The sequence below is a fragment of the Myotis davidii genome, unplaced genomic scaffold (assembly GCF_000327345.1).
Source record: "Myotis davidii unplaced genomic scaffold, ASM32734v1 scaffold726, whole genome shotgun sequence".
Taxonomy (NCBI): Eukaryota; Metazoa; Chordata; class Mammalia; order Chiroptera; family Vespertilionidae; genus Myotis; species Myotis davidii.
In genome coordinates, this window is record NW_006297808.1 from 2678163 (window position 1) to 2693798 (window position 15636).

At 52.3% G+C, this 15636-nt stretch overlaps 2 protein-coding genes across 2 annotated transcripts; both read left to right on the forward strand.

The window, feature by feature from the left end:
* Positions 1 to 974: 974 nt before the first annotated feature.
* Positions 975 to 4806, forward strand: FIS1 (fission, mitochondrial 1). Its single transcript, XM_006773401.2, has 5 exons — positions 975 to 1102; positions 1977 to 2109; positions 3453 to 3529; positions 3960 to 4065; positions 4499 to 4806. Exons 1-5 carry the CDS (start codon positions 1058 to 1060, stop codon positions 4594 to 4596), a joined length of 459 nt encoding a protein of 152 aa, XP_006773464.1. The 5' UTR covers positions 975 to 1057; the 3' UTR covers positions 4597 to 4806.
* A 1662-nt stretch (positions 4807 to 6468) lies between these two features.
* Positions 6469 to 12761, forward strand: CLDN15 (claudin 15). The gene is made up of 5 exons (XM_006773402.2): positions 6469 to 6999; positions 9981 to 10145; positions 11785 to 11866; positions 11947 to 12060; positions 12141 to 12761. The coding sequence occupies exons 1-5, from the start codon at positions 6783 to 6785 to the stop codon at positions 12265 to 12267; spliced, it is 705 nt and encodes a 234-aa protein (XP_006773465.1). The 5' UTR covers positions 6469 to 6782; the 3' UTR covers positions 12268 to 12761.
* The last annotated feature ends 2875 nt before the right edge of the window (positions 12762 to 15636 follow it).

Here is a 15636-nt window from a genome sequence, read left to right on the forward strand (position 1 = left end):
CTCCTTTCCTCTCTGTAAAAACTCAATAAAATATTTTTTTTTAAAAAAAAAAGGTAAAAGGAATTTGAAAGTCATTACCTACCCAGTCCCATCACTGCATAAAATAGATGCCGGAGGAGCCAGCAGCATTTCACCTTTCCATGCTTTTTTGCTCCTCACTGCCAACCTCCTCATTGCCCTTCACCCCACACAGCAGTCCTTTCCCCTCGGGGGAATATTATATAAGTAATATTTAAAAGATTGGACCCTTTCTGCAAGTAATGGCAACAGCTTTTCTTATAGTCTCTGGGTGGATGGATAACAGGTCCAGTTTATTCCCTCTTGTATTGTACCAGTAGTAGAGATCCTGGTAATTCTATATTTATATAAATATATATATTTCAGAGAGGAAGGGAGAGGGAGCGATAGAAACATCAATGAGAGAGAACCAATGATTGGGTGCCTCCTGCATGCTCACTACTGGGGATTGAGCCCATAACCCAAGCATGTCCCCTTGACTGGAATCGAACCCGGGACATTCAGTCCTCAGGCCGACACTCTATCCACTGACTAAACCAACTAGGGCCGGTAATTCTTTTTTTCTTCCTGGCACTGAAAAGTCACATAGCTTCCAGGGTCCCAGGTTTCTGGGAGGGTCCTCTAGCTTATCATAAGTTGGAGGGTGAGACAGGTAGGGTTAGGCGGGTCCCTAAAATTATGTGGTCCATGCCCGGTTCTCCACCTTCCTCTATACTCTTTGGAGGACGGCACATGCAGGGCACCCAGGAAGGCCGGGAGTGGCATTGTAAGCAGCCCGCTGGCGGTGGGAGTGACTGTGGGAACCCTTTGAGGGAAGGAATTACGCCATCGGCACGCCCAATGTGCAGGGAGGAGGGGGCGGGGCTCCACTCGCGGGCGGAGGGCGGGCTTGCGTCGGCTAAGTGAAGCGATTGGCTCTGCGTAGGGGAGGCGGCCCTTTTCCGCTGAACGCCGGAAGTTGTTCTCCCCTCCTGCCAGTGGGCCATGGAGTTGGTGGCACAGTAACGTCTGAGGTGTGAGGATTGCGGGGCCGGCGGCCATGGAGGCCGTGCTAAACGAGCTGGTGTCTGTGGACGACCTGCTGGTGAGGCCTGGCCCAGAGGGAGGGAGAGGAAAGGTTCGGGCGGGCGGGTCCTGAGAAGAATCGGATAGGGGCCAAACCCTTTTCTCATCATCAGCCTTCCCTAGTGACGCTGAACTACTACTCCCGGCAGCCTTTGCAGCGTCCGTCTCCTGCCGAGATGTTCCATTTTGCCCCAGAGACTAATGGGACTTGTAGTTTCTTACGCCACCACGCCTCAGACTCAAGGCCTGGAGTCTGGCTTGGAAAGACTGATGGGTTCTGGGTGCGTGCAACAGTTAGGTCAGTGTCCTAGCCTGGTTTAGAGTGCTCCCTCGGTGGCGACCACCATAAAGTTTCATATGTTACTCACTGTATCTGGCACGATGCTAAGTACATCGCAGGCGATATATCAGTCTTTGAGTTGAGAGGTAGGCAGCATCTTGTTCCGGTTTTGCAGATAAGAAAAAGTCCAGACTCGGCAAAGCGGGACGGGATGGGGGAAGCAGTCTCCGACGAGGGACTGTGTGGGCTGCTGAGCAGTTCTGACTGGTGTTGAACAGCATGTTTACTGTTTAGCCACTCGGGGTCAGTTGCTCCGGGAGCGGTGCCTGGAACCGCCACCAGGTGGCATCTCCACTCAGTACCAGTAGGGGGAGGGAGCAGGGATGTGGGGGAGGGGTGGGAGACTGTCCAGAGACATGCCGCCCACAAGAAACTGAAAGCCTGGGTCCCAGAGATGGAGATAGAACTTGTGGAGCCAGGTATGAAGACCCGCAAGGGAAATATGGCAGAGACTGGGAAGGATGGAGTGTAACTGGGAAATGGACACAGGGTCCTGATAGAGAATGGTTTGCCCTCTTCGTTTCTAAGTGACTCCTCTCCTCTCCTATGGCAGAAGTTTGAAAAGAAATTTCAGTCTGAGAAGGCAGCAGGCTCGGTGTCCAAGAGCACGCAATTTGAGTATGCCTGGTGCTTGGTGCGAAGCAAGTACAACGATGACATCCGTAAAGGCATTGCACTGCTGGAGGGTGAGGTGCCAGGCTACCCTACCCCCCTTCCCAACTGCAATCAGGGTCTTCCCCGCTCTCCTGCCATTGGTCATTCCCTTCCTCCATCTCAAGTGGTGGGATTCTTTTTCAACATGGGACCCCGTATTACAGACACCGAACAGTTATTTTACAGTAAACTCACTGTAACAAAGGACCATACACATTAGCCTGGCTTCCAGTGTACTTTGGGCTAATTACCACCTCATTGTTTTGCCAAACAGTCAGACCATGTCAGTGTCCACAGGACTTTGGTGATCTGGTAATCTAACCATAAAGAAAGTGACTTGTCTGAAGGCCTACAGCTATTAATGGCTGAATTAGGACTAGAGGCTCCTATCTCCCGTGTCTCAGTCCTGTGCTCTTTGCCCCCCACCATGTCGCTTATTCAGCAGCTGTTGAAACCTTTTGTGAGGGTGGCATGGAAGAGGTGCAGAAGACAGTCCCAAAAACCTGTGAGCAAATGATGCGTTTTTGATTGGAATCTTATTTCCCATTGTTTTGGGATGGGTCACCATTTGTCAGAGGCCACAGTATTTGGCCTTTAAATTTCTTTGAACTCCCTCTGTCTTGGTCAAGTAATTGTAATTAAGAAAACAGTCAGTGTACTAGCAAAGAATGCCTATTATAAATCTATAAAAATTCTTAGTGCAAATAATCTTACCCTACATTTGTCTGATTTGCCAATTCAGATTTTTTTAAGGTTTCCTCTACAACAGGGCACAGCTATAGAAGAAGTGGTCTCTAAGAGGTTGCCAGTCTAGTTGAGGAGATAGTACAGACACTGGGAAGATTTATCAACACCCACAAAACTACTTAGCAACAAATTCTAGTGCTTAGAGTACAATTGAACACATAAGCCTCTGGGAAGTCACTGAATTAAGAGTCAGGTGGTGGTATTCAGAAAAGGCTAATTGAAGGTGAGTTTTCACCTGATTTTTTAAAAGGGGGGTGGGGTGGGGAGTACAAACTTACTTTTAACACTTATTTGGGCAACTAGAAACTGTAGTTGAAACAACAGATGTCAAAACTGAGTAGAGATACCTCTTGGCCTTTCCAGTGCCTTGATTTCTTTTCAGTTTACTTGGATGAACCAGGATTGACTGTAGTATTGGTACCAGAGTGTTGATCACTAGGGTGTTCGGGCAGCCTGGGTTCATGCTGCCCATAGGTCTGACTAGAAACCAAATGTGACTTGAGCTGAAACAGAGGCTCAGGACTTTCCCCCAGGATGGTATAGGAATTCAGAGTAGAAAGGGTCTCAGACACAAGTACTAGGAAAAGAGAGAAGTGGTTTTCATCCTTTCCTCTTCCCTCCTCCCCAGAGCTATTGCTCAAAGGGAGCAAAGAGGAGCAGCGGGATTATGTCTTCTACCTGGCTGTGGGGAACTACCGGCTCAAGGTAAGGCAGAGAGCTCCCTTTCCACTCCATCCTACTTGGATGGGCCATAGCCCACCCTCTCCTTTCTCTTCAAGGTAGAGCCTAAAGAGGGCAATAGGCAGGGGGTGGTATCGGGTACAGAGGTGCAACGTGACAGCAGGTCAGGATGCTGAGGGAAGGTGAGAGGCAGAGGATCAGGGTGCTGAGGGTGTGGGGAAAAGGTGACGTCAGGATTGGGGTGCAGCCCCGGGCCTTGGGTTGTTATCTCCCCTAGCTTATCATCCCCACACAGTTGGGGTTGTTTGTGGACTCTACTCCATTGGGTGGGGCTGGAGTGAGGGAAGGGGGTGGAGGTAGAAGGAGGAGCCCCCAGGGCAAATGAAGGGAAGGCCCCTCTGATGGGCAGGAGTGCTGAAATACTGAGGGGTGCGTGTGTGTTTTCCGAGTGTAGGAATATGAAAAGGCTTTAAAGTATGTGCGAGGGCTGCTGCAGACAGAACCCCAGAACAACCAGGCCAAAGAACTGGAACGGCTCATTGACAAGGCCATGAAGAAAGGTGAACGCCTTCCCCTCTGTCTTTCTCCACTCTCGACTCTCCTATCTCGCTGGCCCCCATCATCCTTAGGTCCTTCTAACTATTAGTGTAGTCCTCTTTCTCTCTCCCCACCCCATGCCTGGGCCCTCTGGTCGCTCTTTATTTTTTTATTTTTATTTTTTTAATATATTATTTTATTGATTTTTTTACAGAGAGAAATGGAGAGAGATAGAGAGTTAGAAACATCGATGAGAGAGCACTTTAAATGACTCCCCCTCCCAGCAATTCCTCCTCAAAACCCCAGAAGCCTTTGTCCAACCCTTGGAGTCTCTCACCCCGTGCATCCGGTGGAGAGGCACAGCTGTTGAGGAGCAGTGGGCAGGAAGAAGATAGTAGCCAGGGTCCTAGTGGGCGGGGGCTCAGCTTCTGACAATTTCCCTTTTCTTCTCCCCAGATGGACTGGTGGGCATGGCCATTGTTGGAGGCATGGCCTTGGGTGTGGCGGGACTGGCTGGACTCATCGGACTTGCTGTATCCAAGTCCAAATCCTGAATGAGACTGCACCTCTGCCTCTGCCCAGGGATACATGGGCGCCCGTGGAGAACACTCAGAGAGGGCCCATCCATTCTCGCTGCGTCCCTTTCTTCTGCACCCTGTTACTGTCCTCTGTGGCCTCAACCTCCTCTCCCCAAGATCTGTCCTCTAGCCCCAGATCGTGTGCTTTAGGATGAGTGTAAATAAAATTGGGCTTTGACTTGCGAACCTCTGTGTCTGTGTTGAAAAAAGGGCAGGTTCCCTTGGGCCCAGAAGTTGGGGTAACATGTGCTCCTTTCCTGCTCTTTGTTCTTCTATTACCTCCGTGCTGGTATAGGGTTCTCCTTTGTTTGCAGAGCTGCCCAGATCCCACACCCTTCCTCCCTCAACCCCACCAAAGCCACGTGGCCTCCACACAGCCCTCGGATCCTGAGAGAAAGTGACAGGAGGTGGGACAGGTTTGGATTTATGTCTCCTGTCTCCTCTGACCCACTCAGCTGCCTTTTAGCACGTGGAGTTTTCCACACCAGGGGGCCCCCCCACTCAGTTTCCTCCAAAACCTCCGCCCTTCCCCTCCCTTTGTCTTCCTGCTTCCTCCCCTTCCTCCTACCCTAGCCTCCTTAGGAGAGGGGGTGATGTTGGGGGCGGGGAGGGAGATGGTGGGGAGGAAACAGGCATTTGGCATGGAGTTGGCAGGAATTTTAAAAGAGGTTAGGAACCCAGGACACCCCAGTTGTAGCCTCTGAGTGGAAGGTGGGGACCCAGTCCCCACCCAGCCTGCTTTGCCCCACACCCACCTTGTGCCAGGCTCAGCTTGGGCCTGTCTTGCTTCACTGCATACCTCTCATTCCACAGCCAAGCCAGCCCAGCTGGGGGATCGATTGGGGAGGAGGCCCCTGCGGGGAGCACAGGAGCCTGAGGTGGGGAGGAGGGGATTGGGAGCTTAACTTTGGCTCAGCGACGTGTTGTGCAATTGCCTGGGTGTAGTAGGGTCAGCCCCTGGGAGACTGAGCCCCAGCACCCTTGCCAGAAGAGAAGAGGGCTGCCCTGCTGTGCCCTTGGAGCAGGAAATGAGACTGGCTACTCCGGGACAGGTGCTCAGCTTGGGGTGGGGACCCAGAGGTTTCTAATCCGTCATAATTAGCAGAGCTGGTGACAGTTCTGATAACAATGAGCTGCGTAGATTAGCCATGGGATCACCTAAGCCTGAGATTCATCCCCTCTCTGGGACCCTTGGCAGCAAGATCAAGCTTGTTGCCGAGGGTCAAAGACCAACCCACCAAATGGGAGAAATCAAGTTCAGGAAGTTGAAGTTTGCAGGAAAGCAACCTCTGATGGCTTCACTCTGGATCTGCAGGACCGAGTAATTCATCTGTGTGGGAGCTTGGATCTGTGGTCACAATTCTTACAACCTATGAGAGGAGGAGGAGGAGCTGTAGTTCACAGAAGCAGAAGTGAACCCGTGGGGCTCCAACTTTATTCTGTGTCACTTTGGTAAATGATGGGATCTGGTGCGAATCTAGGTTGGTTGGACTCCAGAGCCATTGGTTTCCCCCACAGACCCTGTTCCCTTCTTCAACCTTAATCTTCCTGGAAGACTCAATGCCCCAACCCTTAGGTCTTCCAGTTTCCTGAATTGTTCTCACCAACAGCAGCAGGTAGTGCCTCTGCTCCCTGTTCTTTCCCTGTTGAAGGCTGCCGTGCCTGTCCGTGGTGACTGTCTCCGTCTCTTCTTGTCCCTCTTATTCCATTCTCTGGCCCCTGATGAAAGCTGAGTCAGAGACACGCTTCCCCTTGGCTCCCAATGCCTCCCATGGGGGCCCCTCCTTGGCTGCATCCGTTAGTCACTCCCCGGTAAGTCCCCCCCCACACCCTGTGGGGCGGGGAACCCAGGGCAGCCAGAGGCAGTGGACTTTTGGCCCGTTTCGTTTATTCCTTACATCTCATCAACATCTGCCACGGGCTCTTGGCTCATTCCTCTGACTGCTGACCTGCAGGGAAGCAGAAACCCAGAAAGAGAGAAGGAAGGCAGAAACCCGGAGACAGACCTGAGGCCGAGGCTGCCGCTGGCCTTCCGTCCTTCCCCTCTCTCTCTTCCCACCCTGCCCTAACACCTCTCCCTAGCCAACGCCCGTCAAGGTCCCCCGGGGCTCAGCCCTTCTCCCTCTGGGGCCACAGGTGCCCCTCAGGGCCTGCGTCCCACCATGTCAGTGGCTGTGGAGACCTTTGGCTTCTTCATGGCAGCTGTGGGACTGCTGATGCTGGGTGTGACTTTGCCAAACAGCTACTGGAGAGTGTCCACTGTGCATGGGAATGTCATCACCACCAACACCATCTTCGAGAACCTCTGGTACAGCTGCGCAACCGACTCCTTGGGAGTCCACAACTGCTGGGAGTTCCCGTCCATGCTGGCCCTCTCCGGTACAGGGTGGAGGGTGAAGGGAGCAGAGGGAGGGTGGGAGGTTGGAGAGAGCTCTGGGAGTTTGGGTGCTGCCTGGGTCTGGCCGTGGGTGCCGTACAGATGAGAGAGGCCTGACCAAGCTCAGAAGGGCTCCTGCAGAAGGGATTGCTGGGGGTAGCTGCCTGTCGAGAACTGCAGCGGTGACCTGGTCACACGTGGCCCCCTGCCCTCATGTGCCACTCGGTCTCCGTGGTGTGCAGGCACCAGGATTAGACGGCCAGGCCAGCGCCTGCTGTGTCCTAGCTCTGTGCTTTGCGCAGGTGGTAAAATGAGCTTTATTTGACCCATCTGTAAAATTAGAATCATAATAGTCGTGGGGACTTTAAGAAATAAAAAGGTGAAAAATGTTAACATGGTGTTAGCAGCTATATGCACTCAAACAATGTTAGCATGTTAGTGTTGGGTTGGGAGTGCTGGGGTTTGTGGGGTGAAGAGGAGGCCCTATCTTGGATTCTTGGGAGTTGAGACAGTCTCCGTAGCCTCACAGGCTCCCACGGAGACGTCAACGCCGTGGCGAATGGGAAAGGACTGTTTTCAGGAGTCCTGAGTGTCTAAGGCAGGGGTCCTCAAACTTTTTAAACAGGGGGCCAGTTCATTGTCCCTCAGACAGTTGGAGGGCCGGACTATAGTTTAAAAGAAAACTATGAACAAATTCCTATGCACACTGCACATATCTTATTTTGAAGTAAAAAAACAAAACGGGAACAAATATTTGTATTTGCATGTGGCCCACGGGCCGTAGTTTGAGGACCCCTGGTCTAATGTGAGCAGGTGAGAGGGTGTGCATGTGTGTTCGAGGTGCCTGGGGGTGTATTTTTTCAGTTCTTGGTGAGCTAGAGCCTACAGCTCTTTTGGCCGAGAAGGATTCTCCCTGGTAGCTGTAGCATCTTCCTGTTTCCTGCTCACCCTATGAGTAGCCCCCCATTATTCCCTAGGGGAGTCTGCCTTCAGTCAGCCCCATACCAAAAACCAAGAGGGGATCATGACCAGGAACCGTATGTGGTGCCATTCCCACAGCCTCACTGGGTTCTCCCGGGGCCTTCTCACTCTTCCAGGTCCCCTCTGCAGGTGCCGGAGGCAGGGGAAGGAACGGAGGCCAACACTGGGTTAGAGCAGGGCTACACCCAATCCCCCAGGATGTCAGAGATGCTCTGAGCAGTTAGGGGGTCCAAGGGGGTCTCTTGTGTCCCCACTGTTCTCAATCTCCCAGAGCAGTTGGAGAGGCTTCATCCTTTCATCACTTTCTCTAGGACTTAACAAGGCAAGTGCCCCCATCCCCCTCCCCCCCAAACAAAACTATAAAAGCAAGTATGAACTGGGCCAGAAGCCCAGAATGCTGAGTGGCCAGAAGGGACACGAGAGGCAGCCAGCTCAGCAGCCCTGGTCATCCCACCTCACATACCTCCCACCCACACCGTGAGGAAGGCCTTTGCTGTGAGCTGCCCTTGAACTGCTGCTCTTGACCTGAAAGAGAGCATGAGTGTGCATGAGAGATGAAGAGGCAAGAGTGGGCTTGGGGGAAGGGCAGAGTGCAGCTGTCCATGCTGAGGGGCATCTTGGTTCCGGGTGTGGTGCTGGGTACCTCACTGCACCATTTTAGGGCTGCTTACAATAGTTCTGCTGTTGGGGGTGTTAGTAACCTATTTTTAGAGAACCGGGGAAACTGCAGGCATAAGCATTAATGTACCCTGAGGCACACAGGTTGGAATCCTGACTTGTGTTTGAGTCTAAAGCTGGCTGACCTCCAAGGCTGGTTCTAGTCCTGAGAGGGGTCCTGCCATTTAGTCACCTCCAAGCTGTGCACCCCTAGCCTGCAGCCTTCTGGTCCCTGTTCTCACAGGCCCTTTAATTACCCTTTGTCTACCAGAGCTGGTCTGCCCAGGTGGAGGTGGGTAGATGGATGGGTGGGAGGGAATAGGATATGCGGCAGGTGAAGAGGGCGGGAACTCCAGAGGGAATGGCTGGGAGTGAGAAAATGCTCCCAGAGAACTTTGTCCCTCCTCCCTCCCCCCCAGCTCCATGCCACTAAACATCCTCTTGGCAGGGACCCAGCCTTTCCCCTTCAGCACTGATGGCACTGCCCCACCTGGGAAAGGAGTGCAAGGTCCTTGGGTGCTTGGCAACTATCAAAGTCAAGGAGGGGGGAAGGGGAACCAGGAAGGAAGCCAGCCATTTCCTTCAGCTTTGAGAAAGGGGAAACTGAGGCACTGAAAGCACATGTGCAAAACTGACTTGGCTTGGTCCTGGGCCCAGGTAATCCCACCTCCCAGATTAGAAACGGCCCTGGACCCAGAGACCCATAGGCCACTGCTGCCCCCTACTGATCACTCAAGGAAGAAGCTCAGGTCAGGATGTCTGGCACTGTGCTAGGTACTTGGTAGGACCTGGAGAGAGGCAGGTGTGGGAAGGGGCTGGGGTTACACAGGTGATTTCTGCTATGCACAGCAGAGATTGGTGGTGATGTAACAGAACAGTGGTTCTCAACTAGGTGATTTTGCCCCCAGGGGTCATTTGACAGTCTACAAATTTAATTGTCCCCCTTGAGGAGACTACTGACATCTAGTGGTGGAAGCCAAGGATGCTGCTAAACATCCTATAATGGGCAGGATGGCCCCACAGAACAAAGCATCATCCAGCCAAGTCAGTAGTGCTGAGAAGCCCTATGCGGAGGCGGAGGTGGAGGTACAGGGGAAGTGCACTGGTGCAGGTGGCAGGGCAGGAGGGGCTGAGACTCCTTGGGACTGAGGTGAGCTCCTGGGAAGGAGGGGGTGTGACCCCTCAGCCTATAGGCTGGATGGACCCCAAGGGGAAGAAGAGGATTTGAACTTCTAGGGACTGAGGCCCGAGCAGGGGCTGTAAGGGGCTGGCTGTCACTGAGGGGAGAGGAGATGGAGGGGCAAGTGGCAGGCTCAGGGACCCATCCTGTCACCCACCTCCCCAGGGTACATCCAGGCCTGCCGGGCGCTCATGATCACCGCCATCCTCCTGGGCTTCCTGGGCCTCTTCCTGGGCATGTTGGGACTGCGCTGCACAAACATTGGGACCTTGGTGCTCTCCAGGAAAGCCAAGCTGGCGGCCACTGCCGGGGCCCTATACATACTGGCTGGTAATTGAGGAGGGTGATGGGTGGGCCCTGCGCTGTGGTGGGGGGTTGGGAGTAGTCCTCAAAACAGACCCCAAGGGTCTCTGTCTGCTCCAACTCCAACTCCTTCCCCTCTGCATTGACACCTGCCCTCCCAGGCTAAGCTCTTCCCTCTCTCCTTGCTCACCTCAGCTTCACCTGCACTCACCAAATCCCTTGGCTACAAATCAGCCCATTAGCAATGTTTCTTGAGCCCCCACAGGAGCTAGGCAGAGGCGAGGTGGGGAGAGATTCCAAAGGGGAAAGTGAGGGTCTGCCCTCCCAAGCTTACAGCCTGGCTGGGAAGATCAGAGTCAGGGTATGTGTATACACACACACACACACACACACACACTGGGAAGATCAGAGTCAGGGTATGTGTATACACACACACACACACACACACACACTGGGAAGATCAGAGTCAGGGTATGTGTATACACACACACACACACACACACACACTGGGAAGATCAGAGTCAGGGTATGTGTATACACACACACACACACACACACACACTGGGAAGATCAGAGTCAGGGTATGTGTATACACACACACACACACACACACACACTGGGAAGATCAGAGTCAGGGTATGTGTATACACACACACACACACACACACACACTGGGAAGATCAGAGTCAGGGTATGTGTATACACACACACACACACACACACACACTGGGAAGATCAGAGTCAGGGTATGTGTATACACACACACACACACACACACACACTGGGAAGATCAGAGTCAGGGTATGTGTATACACACACACACACACACACACACACACAGGGAAGCTCACAGGGTATGTGTGTACACACACACACACACACACAGTGCACAGAAACTGGCTCTCCCTTTTCGGTTTGTAAAGCATACCTACACACATCACTTCATAAGCCTGTGAGGGAAGGAGGGTCTCGTCCTGAACTCCAGATGTGGAAATGGGCTCAGAAAGGTCAGGGGACCTACTGGAAGACAAGCCCCTAGCGAGTGGCAAGGCTGGTCCTGTAGTCCACTGGCTTCAGGCTTTCCCTGAGTGGCAGAGGCACGTCACAGGCTCTGAGGCAGTGGTTCTCAACCTTCTGGCCCTTTAAATACAGTTCCTCATGTTGTGACCCAACCATAAAATTATTTTCGTTGCTACTTCATAACTGTAATGTTGCTACTGTTATGAATCGTAATGTGGGCGACCCATGTGAAAGAGTCGTTCACCCGCCAAAGGGGTCGCAACCCACAGGTTGAGAACCAATGCTCTGAGGGTTTTGGGAGGTCAAAGGACACAGGTGTCAGGGCAGACAGGGCTAGCTGGGCCTTCTAGGAAGGATGGGGCATAGTCCAAGTGAGGACAAGGCGCTGGAGGGCAGGGAAGAACAAAGTTGGCCAGGGAGGAAGAGGGGAACACGGGCTGGCTGAGGAGCAGAGTATGGGTTGGGTCTTGGGTTCACAATTGGCCCTAGAAAGGTCATGAGCTGGGGAGAGGGGAGAAAGGGAGGGAATGAAATTTTCTCTTGGACTTGATAACCCCACAGCCTACTCTCTAGGCTGCTCCTGCTTGGCCCTCCCCCTAGTTCCCTAGGGGCCTAGGGCTCCAGTGCAGTTCTCTCCCTGCGCTAGGTTGCTGCGGGATGGTGGCCATCACCTGGTATGCCTCCAACATCACCCGGGACTTCTTTGACCCCTTGTACCCCGGAACCAAGTGAGTGTGGGAGCCCCACCCTGGGGGTGGAACTTGGACATGTCCCGGAGCTAGCACCACTTGCGTTGTTTTGTCCCCAGGTATGAGCTGGGCCCTGCGCTCTACCTGGGCTGGAGCGCCTCCCTGCTGACCATCCTGGGCGGTGTTTGCCTCTGCTCCAGCTGCTGCTGTGCTCCCGAAGAGGACGCCACCAAGTAAGGGAGGGTGAGCTGCTGTGGGGAGGGGGGCGGCAGCAAGGGTTGCACCTCCTTCTGACCGGCCCCTCCCTTGCCAGCACCCGGCTGCCCTACAAGGCCTCCACAGTGCAGTCCACTGGCCCCGCTGCCCATGTGCGCGCCGCAGCAACCTCGTATGAAGACGACGTCAGCTTCGGCAAATACGGGAAAAACGCTTATGTGTAGGAGGCCTGGCCTATAGATCCTATTCCCTTCCCACTGCCCCCAGTGGGAAGGGGTCCCTCGAACCCCGGACAGCAGGCGCAGGCCCCTGCTTGGTATTACCACCTCAGAGGCAAGCCATGCCCCAGGGCCAAGCCACTCCCAGGACTTCACCTCAGGCCTGAAGCCACACACAGCTCAGGCTCCTCTCTGTAGTCGGAGCTCTGCCCTGGCTATGGCTACGCTTCCCTCCTCTGGCCGAGAAGCTGCCTCCTGAGGACTCACTTCGGACTCCTGAGACTGCACCTGACCCCTCTCTATCCTGAGGCTGGGGTCTGCACCCCGAGTGCTTACATTCTATATAAATACATGCTTAAATAAATTTGTATTGTGAACTTTCAGGGGCAACTGGCCAAGCAGGAGTTGACTGGGGCAATACCCAGAGTCATCCTGGTTCTGACACCCGACTGTCACCTGTCCCCTCTCCATCACCTTTGGACTATCTAATCCCGTAAAACAGAGGCAGGGTTGCAAGTGATTTCAAGAGTGTGGCACTCTTTTTTATTTTTTTGGTTAATCCTCACTCAAGGATATTTTTTCCATTGATTTTTTTTCCTTTTTAGAGAAAGTGCAAGGGAGGGGGAGAGACAGAGAGAAACATCGATGTGAGAAAGACACATCAACTGGTTGTCTCCCACACGCATGCTGACTGGGGTTGAGGATCAAGTCTGCAACTCAGGTACAAGCCTTTGACAGGAATCGAACCAGAGGCCCTTCAGTCCGTAGGCCGACGCTCTAACCCTGTGGGTCACGACCGCTTTGGCGGTTGAACGACCCTTTCACAGGGGTTGCCTAAGACCATCCTGCATATCAGATATTTACATTATGATTCATAACAGGAGCAACATTACAGTTATGAAGTAGCAATGAAAATAATTTTATGGTTGGGTCACAACATGAGGAACTATATTTAAAGGGCCAGAAGGTTCAGAACCACTGCTAACCCCTTGGCACACCAGCCAGGGCAAGAGTGTGGCACTTTTATAATTACTGATAAGAGTCATCAAGGAGCAGATGGGGAAGACCCAGCTCTAGGAAACTGGTCAGCCTGAGATAAGAAGTCACTCGTTTACTCTCAACCTTTCTTCACAGCTGTACAAGGATACAGATGGTCTAGGCCAGCCGTGGGCAAACTACGGCCCGCGGGCCGGATCCGGCCCGTTTGAAATAAATAAAACTAAAAAAAAAAAAAAAAAGACCGTGCCCTTTTATGTAATGATGTTTACTTTGAATTTATATTAGTTCACACAAACACTCCATCCATGCTTTTGTTCCGGCCCTCCGGTCCAGTTTAAGAACCCATTGTGGCCCTCCAGTCAAAAAGTTTGCCCACCCCTGGAGGTTGGCAAACTGCGACTCTTTGGCCCCTTGAGTGTGGCTCTTCCACAAAACACCGACTTCTGCGCATGGACCACAAAGTTTCAATTACACTGTACATGCGCGCCCGCACGTGGTATTTTGTGGAAGAGCCACACTTAAGGGGCCAAAGAGCCACATGTGGCTCGCAAGCCACAGTTTGCTGACCACGGGTCTAGAGCAGTTACTCTACCTGGGCCTGAGAGTGGATATCAGAAACTGGCCAGCCCTTTAAAATTGTGTCACATCGAGGGTCTGGTGCAGGTACATTTTTCTGGGGAAGGTTCAGTAACTTCCAGAAAAGGCTCTGAACATCTGCTCACAGTCTTGCATATCAGTGGCATGTGTGTGACTCCATGGTTTCCAGTTCAGACATAGCCTGGGTACTGAACAGCCTTGGTACCCACTTAAGACTGGAAAATGAGGCGATGAGAAAGAAGCTGGGCATCTAGTGGAAGATGATAGGGCCTTAACCTGGTACCTTCCCTTGTAGCACCGACTACAGTGACCTCGGCCTTTTCCCGTTTCCTTTTCATCCCATCTGCTCACCTGTGCTCTCTCCGGGATGTAGAGATGCTCACAACTACATCCTCACAGCCCTCTCTCCAGAGCGTCAGAAGTACATGCACCCCTCCGTTTCACAGGCTGGGCAAATTCATTACTTTCTCCCAAAGCCACAGTTCCTTTCACTCCTATTAACATTATCGTCAACTTCTCAGTCACACAGAACGACAACCTCAATCATCTCTGGCTTCTCCCTTCACTTCCCCTCCCCTCAGCTGCCAAACCCCATCAGTTTTCCCTCCAGTGTCTTCACATCCACCTACTTCTCTCCCCTCCCTGGTCCTGGTCAGGCCCTCATTCTCCCTTGCCCAGACTGGTCATAGGGTTTCCCTAATTGAGTTTTTTAAAAAAATGTTTTTATTGTTTTTAGAGAGAGAAAGGGAGAGTGAGATAGAAACATCGATGAGAAAGGATCATCGATTGGCTGCCTCCTGCGGGGAATCTCACTCACAACCTGGCAAGTGCCCTGACCAGGAATCAAACCAGCGATCTCCTGGTCCATGGGTCAATGCTCAACCACTGAGCAACACAAGCCGGGCCTGGAACATCATTTATTGTCCTGCCCTGGGAGTTCCCCGATGGCTCAGAAAAATGAACAAGGACAATTAAGACCCTGACACACTGCCTGGCCCTAGCCCATTTTTTTATCCCCACTTCTTATCCCTCTGTACAACTGTACTCTTCCAGCAAGCTGGACTGTTCCACTGGCCTTGGACACACATTTGCATCAAGGCTTCCTACTGGGCTTCACCCAGAAACAATGATGTTTTTGAGTCCACAAAAATCTGTATATCCTACCCACTTCAGTCTCTGCTTTTGGGCAGTCCCCTGGCTAAGTCCAAAGCCCATAAGGGACCGTAGAGTGCAGACACCCGGAAGTGTGTTTTGTAGGGGCCTTTACTGTAACAATCTACCATGGCACGTACCAGGCCACCTGACTTGCTTTGTTAGCAAACCAATTGTAGTTTCTCTCTCTGGATGAGACACACATCTTTTAAAGGGTCTTACAATTCTGAAAGGTCATGAAAATGCCACTGGGATGCCTGTATACCCACAGTGAAGGACAGAAGCCAGTTGCAACTCCTGATAACTGCCACCCAAGCACCTCCAACCCAAATTCTCCCTCTACCATCCCACACAGCTTCTACCTCCTTTCCCACACTCCATCCTGCCTCTTCTCTCCTCCCCATTACTGGAAAACTAGCCTTACCTAGGTCTCACATTTGAGCATTTAAACAAGCCTTAATGTGATCACCAGGTTAGGTTTTAATTTCTTTGTCAATCAGTCATGGTCACATGGCTGTAAAGGGCTATCGACATGTTCTTTCCTAGAAGTTAGAGCACTAAGACATAACCCCTGCCCTAAAAAAACTCACAAGATAGGAGCAAAGAGAAATGTAAACAGCTAGTTAC